Raw genomic sequence first — 22,217 nt, 5'->3', positions numbered from 1 at the left:
CCCCCCACCCCCAAGAAAAGCTTCTGTTTTCATATGGTAGCTCCCAGGGAAGACAGGGTCCTCTGTGCTGGAGACTATTATTGCTATTGCTGCTAATTCCATGAGCTGTGAAGATCCCCCAACCAACTTGGCTGTAAAATATGCAATTCTGTGGTGGGAAGAAGCTGTTTGTCCAAGGATGGTGCTGAAATCACTGCCTTAAGGTCTCTGCTGCGCAAAATGAGGCCCCAGAGCTGGGTGTTCCAACTTAGAAGGAAGGAAAGACCAGATGGGCTTGCTTTGGACCTAGGCCTCTTCTGTGTACCCTATTCCAAGCTCCAGTCCCATGGCAAGGCTTAGACTTTTAATGCCATCTTAATCTGATGGTTGAGCCCTTAACTCTACTTTCCGGTGCTGCCCAGCCAGTGCCTTCTGACATGGATGTTACTGGCTACTTGAGAAAAAGGAGAGGGGAGAGCCCCTTCTTCCATTCCAACTGCCTCAGACCGCAGAGGGATTCTTGTCTCTCTGGTAACCATGGATACCACCATGAATTTTGTGTGGATCTTCAGCAGGTTTTTTTCTGGAGGCTTCTCGTGCTCTGACTTTTCATTTCTATTCTTGGGATCCATCACCCTCTGCTCTTGGTTGACTGCTGCATTTAGCCCAGGTGTCTAATTACTTTCCTCCAGAAAGTGTGTTCCCAACTTTGTGAAGTGGAAATGAAGCCTCAGCTTTCCCTCTGCAGCCTGGGACCTTGTTTACAGTTGCACATCTGGGCCCCTCATGGTGGGGATTGATCATCTCACAAAGGAATCCTGGTTATTTGGCAACTGTAGAAGAAGGTTGGGCCTCCTCATGGTGCTATAACCCCTTGGGACGCTCATCCAGACTTCTCTGAAGCAGAACACCAAGCTCCCCCGACCTGCTGCAAGAATGAACGGCAAGAAGCAAATCCGCAGCGTTCTCTCCTACCTACACACCTGCTTCTTGGTTGAGACTACTGGGATCCCTCAAAAGAGAAAACCGGGTCCCATAACTAAATTCTCAACCCCCAGGCACCTATGGAAGAATCTGGCCTAATTCTGGAATTTGTACTGTTTCCTTCCTCTCCAGCCCCTGACTTCATCCCTTACCAAAGCGAGCTAGTGTAGAACATGGTTCAATACCTAACATCAATCTATGGGGAGAGCCACAACTCAGAGAGGGGTTCCTCGGCAGAGTCCCTCTCATTTCTGGATGGGGAAGACCAATAAGATGTGTCCAATATATTTTTTTCTCAGTCCCTGCCTAGGCACTAAAAATAAAATACTAGCAAATTGGAGGCTAATATGGGACCTGGTGTGTGTGTGTGTGTGTATGTGTGTGTGTTCATGTGTATGTTTGTGTGTTGTGTCTCACATACACACACAAGCAGTTGGCTGTTGCTATGTCCTATCCTGAGGCTTCATAGAGTATATTTAAGAATTCTATTCTTTGTGGCCACTTTACGGTGCTTATTTCTGTCTTCATGTAAATCCTATACCAATGCTCTTCATGTAGTGTAGCCATTGGGAAGGTAGAGGCTGGCAGGGAAGAAGAATTGGCTACAAGTCCATGGAGAGACCGATGTACTACATTTTGGTCTTGAGTTACCAACCTTCCAACTAATCCATCCATACTCCTTAAGGACTGAAGACAAATAGTGATTTTTTTTTTCCTTTTCATTTCTTGCCTTCTGGTTTTCCTGGTTTGCAAGAGTATGAGTGCACCTAATATTATCTGTTAGTTCTAGATCCCCAAAACATACTATTCAGAGGGATACCGCCTTCTAGTGGTCTGAACTCTATTTCCCGTAGTATTCCAAAGAGTGGGAAGAGAGAAGCAGTAACAAACATCCTTATGTGGAAGGGCACCCGTGTGTAGCAACCCAGCATGTAGGTGAAATTTGCCTGACTGAATGGGACTCAGTCCTGCAAAACCAAGATCAAAGTGATGCTTACAAAGAGACATTAAGGATTCTTTATTCCAATGTGTTTGCGAGGGAAAGATGTTTAATTACACATTCATACACATTCAACGTGGTTCACATTGGCAAATGCAGCTCTTCATCATACTTTTCTTTCCTTAATCCTGTACCCCATAAGCCAGCTTCCATGATAGGACATTTTTGTCCTATGTTCCCAAGGCCTGATATTGCCCTTTATAACTGGATCAGTTTTATATATTCATGACATCAATCAATCTCCAGAGATCTATCTCACTGCCCAGAGGGCAGATGTGCGTGTCTGCTCAGCCTAGCCCTAGAAGCAAGTACTGCCACCACAGATCCTAGAGAAGGTAGAACAAACTGGATGGAATCATAGCCTTAAAGTAAGGAAACCTCTTTAAATTCAGAAGCTGCAGGGAGACCAAGGCAGATACAGATGTTTTCACCATTTTTCTTAATGTTTATGACTTGGAAAATTTTCTATCATGTGATTATGAAAGTGAACGCCTAGTTTCTTGGTTCAGTCCTTCAATTCTGAAGACCATGGTTCTCAAAAGGATGGTTCCAGACTACTAGAATCAGCAGCAGCATCTGGGTACTTATAAGAAATTAAATTCTCAGGCTCTGCCCTGGGCCTAATGAGTCAGAAACTCCAGGGGTAGAGCCCAGCAACTCGTGTGAAGAAACCCCGCAGTGAATCTGATGCACGCTGAACTTGGAGATTTGACTGTTTTAAAGGGAAAGCTAAGTATCAGAGTGCCTACTTTCAGGGGCTTTAGGACCAAAAATAAGAAGGTCCTAGGTTATAATCCAGATGTTACTATTAGTTTCAACATCACTTTTATCATACTTCTTTATGTTTCGGTTTTCCTTACGTTTAATTTAACAAAGGAAACAATATGTGTGCTTCCAGGTGGAAGTTAGAGGAGTGTTTGCAGCTTTCCTAGTTGAAAGCAACCTTCAGAGAAAAATGTCACCTCTGAAATTTCTACTTGGCAAACTGCACGGAGGAAAGTGGTTGGAGGTCTCTTACAGATTGCTCTTCTGGTGGACTATTTGTGTCTATTCTTAGCCTTTTCCCAATTATGTAATAGAATGGGAAAAGTAAAAAAAAAAATTAATTTGTATTTCCATAACAAGATGTTCTCCCAGGAACATCCCTCTCCTTTATTTGAGTTGCAAAGAGCACTACTGGTCTGAGAACCTGGTCAGAACCTTCTTCCCCAAAGCAGCTAACAACTTAAGGGTTCCAGGATTCCAAGGAGACCCCTTCTCTGTGCTCTGCTGGGCACCTAAATCCTTGGGCTTAAGCTTTCCCCACACCAGGTCGTGGATACAGAACTACTCAGCCAAGGCAATAGAATAAAATCCTTAAAAAAAAAAAAAAAAAAAGGTCTGAAAAGAGCTTCATATATTGCAAAGTTCACAGACTCATGGGGCCATGGGGGAGATGAGGTTTTTTGGAACTGGTTTTGTTTCAGGTTTGTTGATTTTTTACCCTGTGAAAGAGCTTGAGGATGGAGCACAAAGAAACCTAATAGGACTAGGTTTCCTGTGCCCTGGCACTCAGCACTTGGAGGAAGGACTAAAGCCGAAGGAAGGCAAATAATTGCACTAAAATCACTCCCTTAGTCCCCCAGAAAGCCTGCCATGGGTCCTCTGGCCAATTCCGAGGGGGTCACCCTGCTTCCCTGCCATTTTTCTGAGAAGGAAGAAAGTAAGGAACAGGCTCCTGTTGCAGCCAATCTCTGGGCTACTGCTGTGCAGTGGGCCATCACTTCCTAATGTTCTTTTGTTTTAAAAAAAGATCTTTTTTTTTTTTTTAATGAATTCTCTAGCTTCCTTCCCCCCACCCCCACCCCATCCTGTTTGGGGCAGCACTCTGTGATGGAGTTTGTGTTTCTCAAGTGCATGGTGTTCCTCAGGTGGAGGGTGGGCAGGAATTTTCACAACAGTTTTTTGTTTTTGTTTTGTTTTTAATTTATTGGGCACAAAACCTCAAACCAGGATGTGTGTATGTATGTATGTGTGTGTGTGTTTGATTGATCTGTTGTTGGGTTTTTTTTTCCCTCTCTCATTTGACCCTTGCCTCTTCCAACCTACTCCCTTTTATAGCTAATGTAGAAAAAGCAAAATTGAATCTGGAAAGGAAATGGTTGTATATAGTTGCGGTAACAATCATGAAGAGAGCTGGGCTGTCCCCTCAGTAATTCATTTTAAATAACAAATTGGTCAAAAATTAAATTCATGCCTGGGCCAGCTGAAGAGGCCTTCCTCCCTCACCATGGTGGTCCCCCTCATCTGGGCCCTCTGTCCTCAGGCATGTCTCTTCCCAGCAAGATTCATCTGTTCAATGCCATTTGCGTTTCAATAAAGTTATCTCCTGTATTGTCCACTGGTTCTCCAGCTCCCTCTCTGCCTGATTTCTGTCTCCATTTATTTTATGACCCATTACTTGATCTGGAAAGTAAGTCTGGTTGTGGTCATTTGCCAAACCCAGAGGCAAACCCACCTGCCTGGAAATGCCCAAACCCCAAATCCTAAATGGAATCTCTTTTGACTCCTTTGGTTGAGGTGGGGATGTCTCTGAGACCTCCATCCATTGCCACAAAGTTTGAAAACATACCACCTGCTGGACATCCCTGAATTTTTTTTTTTTTGGGGGGGGGGGGTAAAAGTGAATTAACCTTTAGGTAACGAAGCTGTTCTAAAAATGAAATTCAGTTTCTCCTCCTGGCCACTGGAAGAAGGAAAATAAGTCTTAACTCTTCTCTATTGTGGAATTCAGGTCCAAGAAGCAATCTTCTCCCTATGAAAGTATTGTGGTAACACAAACCACCTCTGCCCTCCTAACATGGGAGGTGATAAATGAGTACTCCTCAAAATAAATCAAGAAAGCATTCTAAAGCATTCTTCTGGAAGAATCCTCAGATGAGGTGACTTCATCTTCATCAGTTGTTAATAGTTTAGCATCCACAGTCTTGGAACTGTCTTAAGAATTACTAGTTTGGGGGCTGGGGATGTGGCTCAGCGGAAGAGTGCTCGCCTAGCATGCACGAGACCATGCGTTCAATCCTTAGCACCACATAAAAATAAATGAAATAAAGGGATTGTGTCCAACTACAACTAAAAAATAAAATATTAGAAACAAAAATTACTAGTGTCCTTTGCCACTTGGAAATGAGAGTAAACATTCCTGGAAACCACCTTATGAACAGCTTACTAAGAAATACCTGTTCCTTTTTGCTCCAATAACATATAATAGCAATTGCATCCCTTTAGCCACTACATACTTGCCAGGCTCCCAGGTTTATTTTTTGTTTGTTTGGTTGGTTGGTTTGGTTTTTATGGTTTTTGTTTTTTGTTTTTTTGGTACTGGGGATTGAACTCAGGGCACCCAACCACTGAGCCACATCCCAGTCCTATTTTGTATTTTGTTTTGAGACAGGGTCTCACTGAGTTGCTTAGTGCCTGGCTTTTGCTGAGGCTGGCTTTGAACTCCCAGTCATCCTGCTTCAGCCTCCCCAGAGGAAGCACAGGGGTTACATTTCCCGGGTTACCTCACCGGCCAGGCTCCTGTATTTTTTTCCTATTCTTTATTTTTTAAATATTTTTTCTAGTTGTAGATGGTCACAATATCTTTATTTATTTTTATGTGGTGCTGAGGATGGAACCCAGTGCATCACACGCGCAAGGCAGGCACTCTACCACTGAGCTGCAGCCCCAGCCCAGGCTCCTGTATTTTCAACTCCTCTCTCTAATTCCCTCCACCTACATTGTTGAGTAGTATATACCCTGGGCCATTTCGTATATTAAATAACTTCTGTTCCCACTTCTTGAGGTGTCCAGCCATAATTTCACTTGAGGGAGGTGGCATATATTCTCAGCTATCAAATTCTCACATAAAGTGTCAATCTGGAGAAAATACCCTTTTACATGTTGGTACTCTCCCCTTCCATCACCTTCCCATTTTGAGGTTGGGTTCATCTAGGCTGGAAGGTAACCCTACCCACGCCCAGGCCCACGCCCACTGCCCACTTCCCTTCAGTTTCTCCCAGCGCCCTATCTGTGGTTCTTAAGGCTAATCGATGAAGAAATTAAATTTAGCCAATTTTTTTTCCGTGTGTGGTGGGATGGGTGGAGGAGAAAGAAGTTGATTTAAAATGGGTGGTCTTTCTGACTCAGTCTCCTCTCTTTAAAGCCCTCAAAAAAATCCTTTTCCTTTTTCATTTTGGTGGGGTGGGTATTGGGGTTGGAACCAGGGGCGTTTCACCATTGAGCTAATACCCAGCCCTTTTTATTTTGACAGAGGTCTTGCTAAATTGTTGAGGCTGGTCTTGAACTTCAATCCTCCTGCCTCAGCCTCCCCATTCTCTGGGATTACCGACATGCATCACCACACTCAGCCCTCGTCATCCATTTCCACCCCACCTCCTCTCTCCTAACACATCGTCTAATATGTGAACGACCCTTGAGTCTAAAGGCATACACCACAACCTTTATTCTAAGTGAGATGGCTCACCTACTGTGCGACTTTAGAAAAGCCCCTTAATCTCTCTGGGATTCCCTTTCGACATAAATCCGAAGCGATCCTTGCTGACAAAGGTGCAGTTTTCGTTTAAGCGGCAGGAGGCGCTGTCTCTGGAGGTTTAGATTCATTCCCCGCCTCCCGCCCGCTCCCGCGGAATCTGGTGCGCAGGCGCGGCTTCGTGGATTGGCCATGCGCGGGAGCCGTCATTCAGTGGCGGGTCCGGGCTGGGGGACTGAGGGGAGAAAAGATGGCGGCGGCAGCTGCAGCTGGTGCGGCCTCCGGGTTGCCAGGTCCAGTAGCACAAGGATTAAAGGAGGCGTTGGTGGATACTCTCACTGGGATCCTGTCCCCAGTGCAGGAGGTGCGGGCTGCTGCCGAGGAACAGATTAAGGTGCTGGAGGTGACGGAGGGTGAGTGAGGTGGGACCGTCACGAGGATGGTTGGGACCTGTGCGGGCCTCACAATCCGCTGACTGCAGCTCGGGACCGGCAAGGCACACACGGAGCTGTGCCAGTGGAGAGCTGGGCGCCGGGGAGTGGAGTAGGAAGCGCGAGAGGTTGATGTCGCTGGTGGCTGTGAAAGTCCCAGAGACCGGAGGCGCGTCTGAAAAGAGCGGGGCCGGAGAGGTGGAGCCTCCGCCGGGAAAGGAGGGTGGAGACTTGAAAAGAGATGGAGCCTGGGATCTGCCGAGGACAGAGATGGAGATCGACTTTGTGGTGTTGGTGCCGCGCGGTCTGGGAGATCATTTTTTCTTGCAGGACCAGGGTCTTTAGCTGTTCTCACCAGCTTGATTGTATTGTGATTAGAGTAGGGGGAGCTGTTAGAAATGGCGAGAGGGCAGTGGCTATCAAATCTAGTGGATGTCATCAAACAAGTTTCTGCCACTGACTTTAAACCTGGCTGGTTGTTTGTACATGTCATGTTGTCTCATAATTTATAAGTTATAAGCACATGCAGCTGCTGCACCTTTCTGACCACACTCCCCGTGTATTTTCGGAGTTATTTGCAGTTATTAAATACGATTTCTGTGTGGAGGAACCGATCTTCCTTTGTTTTTGATCTTTGTCCCCATCCTCCTATTATGTGTGTTAAAGTGATGGAGGAGAAAGTAAACTATTGAGTTGAGAGATTTTTTATTAGTTTCCTGCTGACGGACTTTTTATCAGTCCCAGCATAGCCACTGTACAAAGAAGAGTTTAGATTACAGCAGAAGGGAAAATCTTCTTGGTCTTTATGTAAGAAATATATTTGGCCATAGCTTCACTGTAAATACAAGTCCTCAGAATTTCCCAGTTCAAGAGAATATTTCCTCCACTCCTTAAATTTAGGCATCTGTAAAGAGAAATTGTCCATGGTCTGATTGATTGCATTCAAAACCTCGAGTTAACTCTCCCACTAGACTTCTTTTTCCTGAAAAGAAATGAAGACAAAAATCTCCCTTAAATTTAGTTTTACCTTTACTTGTAATATGAAAGGGCTATTGAAAACATTGAGATTTGGGATTAAGAGCCATTCTGAAAGTTCATTTGTAGTTGTTATTGTTCTGTAAAATATCAGACTCTACAAAAGGAGGAACCACTGGCTAGGAGAAAGCTGTTGGAAAGCCATGTATAAAATAATCTGAGGGGGGATTTTATTGCCTCCTATGTAAAATTCCTTTATTCACATTAATGTCTCTGCCTTTCTTGGATATGAAGAAGGAAGAGTGAAAAAACAGAAACCTCATCAAATTAATTTTCCACTTGAATAAAGTTCTTGGTTTGATACAAATTGATCCCAACTAAATCTTCTTTGAATGATACCCAGTGGTCTTGGTGCTCCAAAGGGCATGTCTGACACTTTTCCATAAAAGGTAGACCTTAGCTTATTTTAAACTGCCAGTAACTCCTCTTTGGCTCTGATTTCTTCTACAGCTGTAGCCAAAAGCCGTGGCCTCAGTAGCCGTGGCCTCTACAGCCGTAGCCAGAGTCAATTGTAAATTTCCTGAGATCTTTTTGAAGTTCTGGTCTCCCTTTCTTTGCCTTTTTGGGTCTTGAAATCAAAAATTAAATTTCAAAAGTACAGAGATTTGATCCAGGCTACTGGTGGGAAATAGATAGACTCTCCCTCTCAGCTCTTCCTCCCTCCCCCAAAACTTACTGGTGTTGTGCTGTTGTGCATGCTGTGAGAGAGGTATGGAAATTATCCTGATATTGGTGGTCTAGTAATAAGGCATATGGCTAGGGTTTAGGTTGTGGTTACAGGGCTGGATCAAGTCTGGGGGAGGGGGGGAGTTGAGTATACTGCCTTAGGCCCTTTAAAGGTTGTGTCTTTACAATTGTCTGGTTCCTTGTGTTTATCAAAAAAAAAAAAAAAACTGTAGTTTTACCCCCTTCTGTACATATTTTTAGATGGACATGGTGGTTCATCCCTTAAATACACTATACTCTCTTTTTATGACCTTTAACAAGTTATCTTTGCTATTGGCTCCACAGTCTCTCCCATCTTATATTCTAACTCCCTCAGATGTTTTCTGAACATGGTCTAATAGCTTCTTTTCCACCATCTTCCTTACATGAAAATGTAGAACCTGACTTCCCAGCCAGGATTTAGCAAACTACATGGCCTGGTGAAACTGGGAGGACTCGCCCCTGCTATTAGAATGCCCTGCAAGCCAAGGTGAGGAGGCTTTCTTGCAGTTGAATGAATAGATGATTTTCTACTCAAGATTGCTTCACAATTTTGTTGTGTCTTAGTAACAAACCTTCCCTCTGCCCTTAGAAAACACTCTTCTTTACAACTTGAAGTTAATGAGAAATCTGGGAGTTGGTGTCTAATATTATTGTGTACTTGTCATCTTTTTATCCTTTTTGGTTTCCATAGAGCACAGGGTCGGGTGACCACCAGATATAGTCCCTCATTCCTCTCAAATAACCATACATCTTTGTGAGCCATTCATTGTTGCCTCACCTAGGATATTAGTTCCACCAAGTTGTTAGGATCAACTAGTCTATTCCTTTTGCCAAAAAGAAGTGCCACCTTCCTTGACTGCCAGCTGATGCCCCCTAGTCTTCAAGATTTAAGTGGAAGAATCTTTAATTTGGGAAAAGAGCACAGGTCATTTGCCAACTCTATCTTAAAAGGACAGACAAAAATCAGGTGCAGTCCCCCACGCCTGTTATTCCAGCTACTTGAGAGACTGAGACAAAAGAATTAAAAGTTCAAGGCCAGCCAAGGTGAGACCTGTCTCAAACAAGAGAAAACAAGTTTTTCAGAAGAGAGCTGAAGAAGTAGCTAAATGGTAGAGTGCTTGCCTAGCATGGACAAGGCTGTGGGTTCAATCTCCAGTACCACAAAAATTTTAAAAAGAGAAGAAGAGACAAGCAGTGGCTTATATGCCTATAATCCCAGTTACTTTGGAGACTCAAGCAGGAATATCATAAGTTCGAGGCTGTCTGTGCAATTTAGTGAGACCTTGTCTCAAAATAAAAAGGGGTGGGGATTGATTCAGTGGTAGAGTGCCCCTGGGTTCAATCCCCAGTACCAAAAAAGAAAGAGAGGGACAGGAGAGGGAGGAAGAGAGAGAGAAAGGAAGAAGAAAAGTATTGACAAGAGAAGTTGACATGCTTTGGCCAGATTGCACCATAGATAGAATTTTAAGAAGCAGTTTTCTTAGAAAATGGAGTTGCTAGAACCCTGACTTATTTAGTGTGTGTATCTGAAAATGATCACAATAGTTTGCTTTACTGTCAAGGTCAGCCTTGGCTGTCTCAAAGTAAAAAATAAAAAGGGCTGGCTGGGGATGTAGTTTAGTGATAGAATGCCCCTGGGTTCAATCCCTGGTACCAAAAACAAACAAACATAGTTTGCTTCATCATCAGCCTGGTGTCCTGGGATGATTTTCTTGAACCCATGAGATTGCCATTTTTTTCTAGTCACTTGGATCCAGGGAAACCCAGCAAACCTCTCTGAATAGTTAAATTCTATTTAACAGGGTTAATTAGAGAATGTGGTGCCATTTACCACCTTGTTCAGACAGTACTCCCATCAAGGATTGAAAAGAATAGTACTTGAAAGTTTGGAAGTTTTTATGCTATATGATTTTCAGCAAATAATTGTTACTTTTGCATTTTTCTTAGGATTGAGATTTTGAGTTGGATCAGCAGAGTTTAGAAATTTAGTTCTGCCTAAATAGGGTAAAAATATGAAGTTTTTTAATTTGTTAGCATGTTCTTTGAGTTCCATGTATTAATAGGGTCATATGAAACATTTTATAAACAGTCTGGAGAGATTATAAACTACCAAAAGTCTCCTACCATAAAATCTTAATATTCTCAATTTAGCTTCATTAACCTTTTTGTGGAAGAGGGTCCAGTTTATGGTAAGATGATGACTTGTGAAAAGATAATTTCTTAATTTTTGGCATATTTATGCTGTATTTTTTTATATCTCAGAATGAAGTTCTTTTACTTTCCTCTAAGAGCATCACCTAATTTTTGGATGAATTGCTTTCAGTTATAACCTTTAATTCCCTATATCAGCATAGCACAGACTTTCTAATATAGATTTAGACTATAGGAAATTTTCTTCTATTAGTTATTTCAATTTTTTTGACTATTAGAAATGAAGACATTTCTCCCCCATCATTTGGCCTTGACTTGGTCTTTTCTTTTCTTTTTTTTTTCCCCCTAATGCTGGGAATTGAACCCAGGACCTCATGGGTTCAATTAGGCAAACACTCTACCACTGAGCTGTACCCCAAGCCCAGGCTTTTGTCTTGTCCCCACCAGATATGTCAGAATACATTTTTTCTTTCCTTCCACCACCATTATGTTGATCTGAAGTCAGGGAGGGCAGGATTTGTCACTCCCTAACTTCCTGGCATTCAGATGCTGCCCAGATATCTGTGTTGATTTCCCCATCTTAGATGCCTAGAGAGATGATCCCACTGGCTGGAAGTTTGCTTTCTGGTTCTCATGGGCACTTTTCTGGCTCTCTTGCAGTATAGCGTAAGCACTGTCCACCTGCGAAGGGCGCCCCTCAAGGATCCAGACGCACTCCTGGGCATGTGGCGGGCACTGAGCCGAGCGGAAGGCGGCCACGCTCGGATAAAGGCCAGTGGTGGAGTTTTTCATTTTCCTTTCAACTGTGGTTTTGTGGAGTTTCCCAACCTCCATGAGAAATAGGGGGCTTCTCCAGAACACTATATGCAACTCAGTCCTCCAAAAAATCTCTGTTGACAGTTCATCCTAATAGTTGACTGTCAAGGCACTGCTAAGTCTTTGACTCTAATAGACTCTTAAGACCAGTGTATTTCTTAGTTGATCTTTATCCTCCCTGGATTTTTCCCTTTTCAGCCAAGGTTTAGACAGATAATGTTTTGCCAGGTGGGGTAAAAGGAGAGAAAGAGGAGCAAGGATAACAAGAGAGAAGAGTAAAAGACTGGAAAATAAATCCAGTGTAGAGAATGAGACTAGAAAATGAAAGAGAGCAAAGGATTTCTTAGAGAGGAAGTCAGAGGATAGATACCCTTTTGGTTTGAAATAAAATGATAATTGAGAACCTAAAGTTAGGGTAAAAATCCAGAATAACCAAATAGGTCTTTTTCAGCTAGGAAACAGGAACTAGAGAAATTAAATTTCCTTAAAAAAAAAAAAAATAGCTTTAGAAAGCTAATTTCATATAGCCCTCTTGTGAATGTCCCCTTTGGTTTAACTTTATGGTTTGGATCTTAGTTCGATCTTAATTGATCCTTTCTAATGCCCCACTCCAAGAAAAATTAAACAGCCATGTATATCTGTGTCTCTTGTATTTTCCCTGCCTTAATCATCTCAGAGTTCTTTTTTTTTTTTTTTTTTCCATAAAGAAGTTATGTTAAGAAGCTGGGGTTGTGGCTCAGAGGTAGTGCACTCACCTAGCATACGTGAAGCGCTAGGTTCGATCCTCAGCACCATATAAAAATAAAGATATTGTGTCTACCTATAACTTAAAAAAGAAGTTATGTTAAAGACACTAATCAATAAAACTAGAAATCCCTCAACACATAAATAAACACACATACACAATAGTACTTTTTTTCAGATACGCTTAGTTGTATTTATTAAAAAATATTGTAGAATCTCTTTTTAAGTGAAAATCTTTTTTTTAATTTTTTATGACTTAACAGATAAAAAATAGGAATAACTCTGTGGATCAGATTTAAAACATGGTATAGAGCTTCAGGATATTTTTCTTGTGTTTTCCTTCTTTGAAATACTCTGATAGCAGAGTTCACAAACAGAATAACACCACTATCACTCCTTGGAAACAGTTCTTCATTAGCTTTATATAAATTAAAATTTTGTGAGTGTGCCACTCTTCTGTGGTAACTGATGTCCCTGTATTTATTTTCTTTCTTTTTTGAGGGGGGTTGGGGCAGGTGCCAGGGATTGAACCCAGGGGCACTTTACCACTGGGCCACATCCCCAGCCTTTTTTCATGTTTTACTTAAAGACAGGGTCTTGGGAGTTGCCTTGGGCCTTGCTAAGTTGCTGAGGCTAAGTTTGAACTCTTGATCCTCCTGTCTCAGCCTCCCAAGCCACTAGGATTACAAGCATGTGTTACCATGCCCAGCTGTCCCTGTATTTCTATGGATATGTGGTCTAGGCAGAATAAATCACATTAAATAATTTGTTTCCCCTCTTAAGTCCCCCTATAGCTTAATACAAATGAATTCTTTTTCTTTGAATTTTGGGATTACCATTTTTGAAACTCTGGAAACCTGTAGAGAAGAAAATGTAGATAATCTATTTTCTCTGTGTGTGTGTGTATGTGTGTATGTGTATGATTGAACACACACAAGGGATTGAACCCAGGGTCACTTTTGCCACTGAACTATGTCCTAGCCCTTTTTCTTTTCAATTTCAAGACAGAGTCTTGGTAAATTGCTGAAGTTGGCCTTGAATTTTTAATCCTCCTGTCTTGATTTCCTGAATTGCTAGGATTATAGGCATGCACTACTGCGCCTGGTTTACTCTGTTCATTTTATCTTAAAATTTGTTGTAATTATCAGTGATGATATTCTTCAAAGATTTTTTTTTTCCCAGTCAGGCTTTTAAGCAGACATTCATGTTATTTGAACTTTCAAGCTTCTTTCTTATAAACTTTTGGAGAAAAGTCATTTTAAACTACTTGTAGGTACAGACTTGTAGTTGACTTAGGCTTCTGGCCCCCATGTGGGTCTTATTCTTCTGATGTTCTCTTATTCTCACATCCTTCACAGTCTCAAGAGATGTGTGAAACAAGATGGTTAGTGAAATTTGTCGTGTGTGTGTGGTCTTTAATAGGTACCAGACATGATTAATTTATGACTGTATTAAAGAAATCCCAACTCTGTAATCATCACCAAACTTCTGCCTTCCTCTGGTAGCACTAAAATAGACTTATGTATTAGAATAGATTAAGTATTTCTGAATTTCTTACATGGAAAAACTATATTCATGCAAAGTTTTTCTTCTGCAAAGAGCAATTAGACTTGAAGTTCTCTGGTTGCTGACAAAGGGAGCTCAACCTGTGACAGAATCTATGTGTAAAGTTTGCCTGGTCTTCATGTGGCAGACCCAACCTTGCCAAGTAATGAAAGTGAACAGTACCAGTAATAACATTATGTACTCCCTGATATGAAATACTGAGAGTAGCATTACTTTCTGATATTCTTGCCCAAAATGTATAATCTTAATCTAAATATGAGGAAACTTCAGTTAAACCCAAATTGAGACAACTTTCTACAAAGTAACTAATTGAAAGTGTCTGGGTTATAAGGAACAAAGAAGAAAATGGGGAAGTGTTGCACTCTTTGAGGAAATTTAGGAGACATTAATAACCAAACACAATGTGGGATCCTGGAATTTGAAGTTTGTATAAAGTCTAGTTTAGTTAATAGTATTGTACCCATATTAGTTTCCTAGGTTTTAATCATTGATCCACAGGTAGATAAGGGGCTTATTGGTGGAGAAGATTAATGAACTATCCATGAACTTGTGTGTGTTACTTTTTAGCTTTTTGTGAATCTAAAATTATTTCAAAATAAAACACTTTTAAAAATATGGGCATAAATAACGGAGTAGTTTTTTTGTTTGTTTGTTTTGTTTTTGGTGTTGGTGGTTTGTTTGTTTGTTTTTTTGTTTTGGCAGTATTTGGGATTGAACCCAGGGTCTTGTGCATGTGAGGCAGGCACTCTACCAACTGAGCTACATTCCTAGCCCAACTGAGTAGTTTTAACCTGATTCCTTGATAAGATTTTGAACATGAAACATTGTGTCTAATAATTTTCTTTTTTGTTGTTGTTTTTGTTTTGTACTAAGGATTGATCCCATGAGTGCTTTACCACTGAGCCATATCCCCAGCTCTTTTTATTTTTATTTAGAGACAGGGTCTTGCTGAGTTGCTTAGGGCCTCACTTAATTGCTGAGGCTGGTCTCAAACTTGACAGTCCTTCTGCCTCAGCTTCCCAAATCACTGAGATTACAGACCTGTGGCCACTAGGGCTGGCTAATAACTCTTTTTGGTACCAGGAATTGAATTCAGGGACACTCAACCACTGAACCACATCCCCAGCACTATTTTTTGTATTTTATTTAGAGATAGGGTCTCTCTGACAGGGTCTACTTCACCATTGCTGAGGCTGGCTTTAAATTCAGGATCCTCCTGCCTCGGCCTCCCAAGCTACTGGGATCCCAGGCATACGCCACCACACCGGCTAACTCTTTTTGGATGTTAAGCTTTTCTTTGGAATAAATGCCCTTTGGATGACTATTCCAGTAGAATCCAGCTATAGAACTTTACATGAAAAGTAACTTTAGTTACACATAGGAAAGTCAAACAATGTACTAGTGGTAGGCAATAAAAATAATAGCAAGATAACTTTTTCTTCAAGTTTTTATTATGTGTTAGGTATTGTGCTAAATATTTTACATGCATGGTCTCATTCAATTCTCACAGAATTGCTTGATATATGTATATAGAGAGAAACTTTTTCTTTCTTTTTTTTTTTTTGATACCAGGATTGGACCCAGAGGCATTCTACCACTAAGCTATACCCCTAGCCTTTTATTTTTATTTTGAGATAGGCTTTTGCTAAGTTGCTGAGGCTGGCTTTAAACTTATAATCCTCTTGCCTCAGCCTCCCATGTTACTGGGATTACAGTGTGCACCACTGTACCCAGCTAGATACCATTATTCTTAATTTGTGGATAAGCAAACTGAGGACAAACACGGTAGCTTCAGGATTTGAACCTAAACTTGCCAAAATCCAGAGCTTATACTCTTAACTACACTAATCTATATCTTCCTCCAAATTAGAGGTAACAGCAGACTCCTTTTTCCCACTTGATGGCAGCCATAGATTAATGTATCCAATCTAGCCCACTGCAGTCCAATAGAAATATAAGGCAAATGTGAAATTTTAAATTACCTAGTAACTATATTAAAATAGATAAAAAGAAACAGATAAACTTAATTCTTTTTTTTTTAATTGGTTGTTCAAAACATTACAAAGCTCATGATATATCATCTTTCATACATTTGACTCAATTGGGTTATGAACTCCCATTTTTACCCCAAATACAAATTGCAGAATCACATCGGTTACACACTCACATTTTTACATAATGGCATGTTAGTGACTGTTGTATTCTGCTACTTTTCCTATCCCCTACTATCCCCCCTCCCCTCCCATCTTCCCTCTCTACCTCATCTGCTGTTGTTCAATTCTCTCCCTTGTTTCCCCCCCCTTTCCCCTCACAACCTCTTATATGTAATTTTGTGTAACATTGAGGGTCTCCTACCATTTCCATATGCTTTCCCTTCTCTCTCCCTTTCTCTCCCCCCACTTGTCTTTGTTTAATGTTAATCTTTTCCTCATGCTCTTCCTCCCTGTTCTGTTCTTAGTTGCTCTCTTTATATCAAAGAAGACATTTGGCATTTGTTTTTTAAGGATTGGCTAGCTTCGCTTAGCATAATCTGCTCTAATGCCATCCATTTCCCTGCAAATTCTATGATTTTGTCATTTTTTAGTGCTGCGTAATACTCCATTGTGTATAGATGCCACATTTTTTTTATCCATTCATCTATTGAAGGGCATGTAGGTTGGTTCCACAGTCTAGCTATTGTGAATTGTGCCGCTATGATCATTGATGTGGCAGTATCCCTATACTACGCTCTTTTAAGATCCTCAGGGAATAGTCCAAGAAGGGCAATAGCTGGGTCAAATGGTGGATCCATTCCCAGCTTTCCCAGGAATCTCCATACTGCTTTCCAAATTGGCCTCACCAATTTGCAGACCCACCAGCAATGTACAAGTGTACCCTTTTCCCCACATCCTCGCCAACACTTATTGTTGTTTGACTTCATAATGGCTGCCAATCTTACTGTTGTGAGATGGTATCTTAGGGTGGTTTTGATTTGCATTTCTCTGACTGCTAGAGATGGTGAGCATTTTTTCATGTATTTGTTGATTAATTGTATGTCCTCCTCTGTGAAGTGTCTGTTCAGGTCCTTGGCCCATTTGTTGATTGGGTTATTTGTTATCTTATTGTTTAATTTTTTGAGTTCTTTGTATATTCTGGATATTAGGGCTCTATCTGAAGTGTGACAGGTAAAAATTTGTTCCCAGGATGTAGGCTCTCTATTTACCTCTCTTATTGTTTCTCTTGCTGAGAAAAAACTTTTTAATTTAAGTAAGTCCCATTTGTTTATTCTTGTTATTAACTCTTGGGCTATGGGTGTCCTATTAAGGAATTTGAAGCCCGACCCCACAGTATGTAGATCGTAGCCAACTTTTTCTTCTATGAGACGCAGTGTCTCTGATTTGATATCTAGCTCCTTGATCCATTTTGAGTTAACTTTTGTGCATGGCGAGAGAAAGGGATTCAGTTTCATTTTGTTGCATATGGATTTCCAATTTTCCCAGCAGCATTTGTTGAAGATGCTATCCTTCCTCCATTGCATGTTTTTAGCCCCTTTATCAAATATAAGAAAGTTGTAATTTTGTGGATTGGTTTCTGTGTCCTCTATTCTGTACCATTGGTCCACCTGCCTGTTTTGATACCAGTACCACGCTGTTTTTGTTACTATTGCTTTGTAGTACAGTTTGAACTCTGGTATCGCTATACCTCCAGATTCACACTTCCTGCTTAGAATTGCTTTTGCTATTCTGGGTCTTTTTTTTTTCCATATGAATTTCATGATTGCTTTATCTATTTCTACAAGAAATGCCGTTGGGATTTTGATTGGCATCGCATTAAACCTGTAGAGACCTTTGGGTAATATCTCCATTTTGATGATATTAGTTCTGCCTATCCATGAACAGGGTACATTTTTCCATCTTCTAAGATCTTCTTCTATCTCTCTCTTTAGGGTTCTGTAGTTTTCATTATATAAATCTTTCACCTCTTTTGTTAGGTTGATTCCCAAGTATCTTATTTTCTTTGAGGATATTGTGAATGGAGTGGTTTTCCTCATTTCCATTTCAGAAGTTTTGTTGCTGATATACAGGAATGCCTTTGATTTATGCGTGTTGATTTTATATCCTGCCACTTTGCTGAATTCATTTATTAACTCTAGCAGTTTCTTTGTAGACCCTTTTGGGTCTGTTAAATATATTATCATGTCATCCGCAAATAGCGATAATTTAAGTTCTTCTTTTCCTATTTTTGCCTTTAATTTCTTTTGTCTGTCTAATTGCTCTGGCTAGTATTTCAAGAACTAAATTGAATAGAAGTGGTGATAGAGGGCATCCCTGTCTTGTTCCAGATTTTAGAGGGAATGCCTTCAGTTTTTCTCCATTTAGGATGATGCTAGCCTGAGGTTTAGCATATATAGCTTTTACAATGTTGAGGTAAGTTCCTGTTATCCCTAATTTTTCTAGTGTTTTGAACATAAAGGGATGCTGTACTTTGTCGAATGCTTTTTCTGCATCTATCGAGATGATCATATGGTTCTTGTCTTTAAGTCTATTGATGTGGTGAATAGTATTTATTGATTTCCGTATATTGAACCAGCCTTGCATCCCAGGGATGAATCCTACTTGATCATGGTGCACAATTTTTTTGATATGCTTTTGTATTCGATTCGCCAGGATTTTATTGAGAATTTTTGCATCCAAGTTCATTAGAGATATTGGTCTGTAGTTTTCTTTCTTTGAAGTGTCTTTGTCTGGTTTCAGGATCAGGGTGATGTTGGCCTCATAGAATGAATTTGGAAGAGCTCCTTCTTTTTCTATTTCTTGAAATAGCTTGAAAAGTATTGGTATTAATTCTTCTTTGAAGGTTTTGTAGAACTCCGCTGTATACCCATCTGGTCCAGGGCTTTTTTTGGTTGGTAGTCTTTTGATGGCTTCTTCTATTTCTTCCTTTGTTATTGGTCTGTTTAAATTGTGTGTGTCTTCCTGACTCAATCTGGGCAGATCGTATGACTTAAGAAATTTATCGATATCTTCACTATCTTCTATTTTATTGGAATATAGGGTTTCAAAATACTTTCTAATTATCTTCTGTATTTCTGTAGTGTCTGTTGTGATATTGCCTTTTTCATCCCGTATGTTAGTAATTTGAGTTCTCTCTCTTCTTCTCTTCGTTAGCATGGCTAAGGGCCTGTCGATCTTATTTATTTTTTCAAAGAACCAACTTTTAGTTTTATCAATTTTTTCAATGGTTTTTTTTTGTTTCAATTTCGTTGATTTCTGCTCTAATTTTAATTATTTCTTGTCTTCTACTACATTTGCTGTTGTTTTGCTCTTCCTTTTCTAGGTTTTTGAGGTGTAGTGTGAGTTCATTTATTTGTTGGTTTTTTCTTTTTTTGAGGAAAGAAGTCCAAGAAATGAATTTCCCTCTTAAAACTGCTTTCATTGTGTCCCATAGATTCCGGTATGTTGTGTCTGTATTGTCATTTGTCTCTAAGAATTTTTTTTATCTCCTCCTTTATGTCTTCTATAACCCATTGATCATTCAGTAGCATATTGTTTATTTTCCATGTGATGTAGGATTTTTCCTTCCTTCTTTTATCATTGATTTCCAGTTTCATTCCATTATGATCAGATATGATGCATAGTATTATTCCACGCCTTTATATTTACTAAGAGTTGCCCTATGGCATAATATATGGTCTATCTTTGAATAGGATCCATGTGCTGCTGAGAAGAACGTGTATCCACTTGATGATGGTTGATATATTCTATATATGTCGGTTAAGTCTAGGTTATTGATTGTGCTGTTGAGTTCTATAGTTTCTTTATTCAGTTTTTGTCTAGAGGATCTGTCTAATGGCGAGAGCGGTGTGTTGAAGTCACCCATAATTATTGTGTTGTAGTCTATTTGACTCTTGAACTTGAGGAGAGTTTGTTTTATGAACGTTGCAGCTCCATTCTTTGGTGCATACAAATTGATAATTGGTATGTCTTGTTGGTGGATGGTTCCTTTTAATAGTATATAGTGTCCTTCTTTATCCCTTTTGATTAACTTAGGTTTGAAGTTGATTTTATTCGATATGAGTATGGCCACTCCTGCTTGCTTCCTAGGGCCATGTGAGTGGTATGATTTTTCCCAACCTTTTACCTTCAGCCTGTGTATGTCTTTTCCTATCATATGAGTCTCCTGAAGGCAGCATATTGTTGGATTTGTTTTTTTTTTGATCCAGGTTACTAGCCTATGTCTCTTGATTGGTGAGTTTAGGCCATTAACATTTAAGGTTACAATTGAAATATGATTTGTACTTCCAGTCATGTTTATTTATTTATTTATTTTAGTTTGGCTAGTTTTTACTTTTTGGTTATTTTCCTCCTCCTTTACTGAGATACCTCCCGCTGTTAGTTTTGGGCACTATTTTTTTCAATTCCTCTTCTTGTAGCATTTTGCTCAAAATGCTTTGCAGTGCTGGTTTTTTGGCTGTGAATTCTTTTAGCTTTAGTTTATCGTGAAAGATTTTAATTTCATTGTCAAATCTGAAGCTTAATTTTGCTCGATACAGTATTCTTGGTTGGAATCCATTATTTTTCAGCGTTTGAAATACATTGTTCCAGGATCTTCTTGCTCTCAAAGTCTGTGATGAAAAATCAGTCGTTAACCTAATTGGTTTACCCCTGAATGTAATCTGCCTCCTTTCTCTCGTAGCTTTTAGTATTCTCTCCTTGTTCTATATGTTGGCTATCTTCATAATTATATGTCTTGGAGTTGGTCTATTACGGTTTTGAATGTTTGGGGTCCTGTAGGCTTCCAGGATTTGGCAATCCATTCCATCTTTCATCTCTGGGAAGTTTTCTAGAATTATTTCATTTAATATGTTGTCCATTCCTTTGGTTTGAATCTCTATGCCTTCTTCTATCCCGATGACTCTCAAATTTGGTTTTTTTATGACATCCCATATCTCTTGAATAGATTGCTCGTGGGATTTAAGCATCTTTTCTGTGTTGACTATATTCTTTTCAAGTTGATAAACTTTGTCTTCATTATCTGATGTTCTGACTTCTACTTGATCTAGTCTATTTGTAATATTCTCGTTTGAGTTTTTAATTTGGTTTATAGTTTCCTGCATTTCTAGGATTACTGTTTGATTTTTTTTTAAGATCTCTATCTCCTGGTAAAGCTCGTTCTTTGCCATTTGAATTTGTTTGTTTAATTCATTTTCAAAATATACTTTTATTGCTTGGATTTGCTGCCTCATGTCTTCTCTAATATTCCTTTCCATCTGAGTTAGGTATGCCTTGAGTTCTTTCCCTATCCCTGTTTCTGATGCTTCTAGGTCCTCCTGTAGAATTAAGTTGTCCTGCATTGTTTGTACTCCTTTTTTCCCTTGTTTTTTCATGATGTTCACGTTACTTTCCAGCTCTATTTGATTGCTGTGTTTCTGCTCTCTTCTATAGATTTGTTTTGGTTTTGTATATCTCTGTTGTCTCTGCTTTGTGTTGGTAGACTATGCCTGCTAAAGTGGATTCCACTGGGAAGGACTTCCGACGGCCGAGCTCCAGTGATGTCACCTCTCTGCTATAGCTGGCCCCAGGCTCCTTGCTGGGGTGTCCGAATGGGGGGGTGGGACTGGAGTGTCTCTGGTTGGTTTCAGCTCCCGGTCGCGGGCGGGCGGGCGGTCTCCAGTCGCGCGGGCAGCGTGTGGGCGGTCGCCAGCGGGCGATCGGTCGCCGGCGGCGGGGGGGGGCCGGACTCCAGCCGCCCAGTCACGCGGGCAGCGGGCCGGCTACCGCCGGCGGGCATGCGGTCTCCAGCCGCCCAGTTGCGAGGGCCTGGCCTCTAGTCCCCTGGTTTCTCCTTTATGCAGGCTCGCTCTGATAATCCCTCCCCCGGAAAGCCTAGGAGAGATTTTATGCGAATTCCCCGCTGTATGGGAGATGAGCTGAGTAACACACACCTGTTTTATTGTTGCAATCTGTCGGAGAGTGGCGGTGGTTACTTCAGCTCTCCAAGATGGTGGCTGCTGGTTTCCTTGGTGGAGTTTCCGTTGTGGGGGATAGAACTGTACCGCTTCCTTCCCCGTCTGAAATCCCGAACTCAGCCCTGGGCTCAGTGGGGTCTCAGCCGGCAGGATTCCACAGAATCCGCAGCAACGTTTCTCCCTGCTTGCTGGTTGCTTCTCGGTGGTGCCCCACGTCTGTAGCCACGGGGCGGGCCACGCAGATCAGTCAGCCCGGATCTCCTAAACTTAATTCTTAATATTATGTTCATTTAACCTGGTGTATACAAAGTATTATTTCAGTATATAATCAATATAAAAATT

At 40.8% G+C, this 22,217-nt stretch overlaps 1 protein-coding gene across 2 annotated transcripts in view; it reads left to right on the top strand.

Annotated features, from left to right (window-relative positions):
• The first annotated feature begins 6,677 nt into the window (after positions 1–6,677).
• Ipo9 (importin 9) overlaps positions 6,678–22,217 on the top strand; it is a 58,862-nt gene continuing 43,322 nt past the window's right edge. The window contains exon 1 of one of the 2 annotated variants that reach the window (XM_027945584.2): positions 6,678–6,889. In XM_027945584.2, coding sequence (XP_027801385.1) covers positions 6,727–6,889 — 163 coding nt within the window. In that variant the 5' untranslated portion in view covers positions 6,678–6,726. The remainder of the gene's footprint in view (positions 6,890–22,217) is intronic. The other variant, XM_027945585.2, reaches the window with a different exon arrangement.

The sequence above is a fragment of the Marmota flaviventris genome, chromosome 12, assembly GCF_047511675.1.
Source record: "Marmota flaviventris isolate mMarFla1 chromosome 12, mMarFla1.hap1, whole genome shotgun sequence".
NCBI classification, from domain to species: Eukaryota; Metazoa; Chordata; class Mammalia; order Rodentia; family Sciuridae; genus Marmota; species Marmota flaviventris.
Note: the sequence above shows the minus strand (reverse complement) of the source record. Positions and strands in the feature narration are given on the sequence as shown.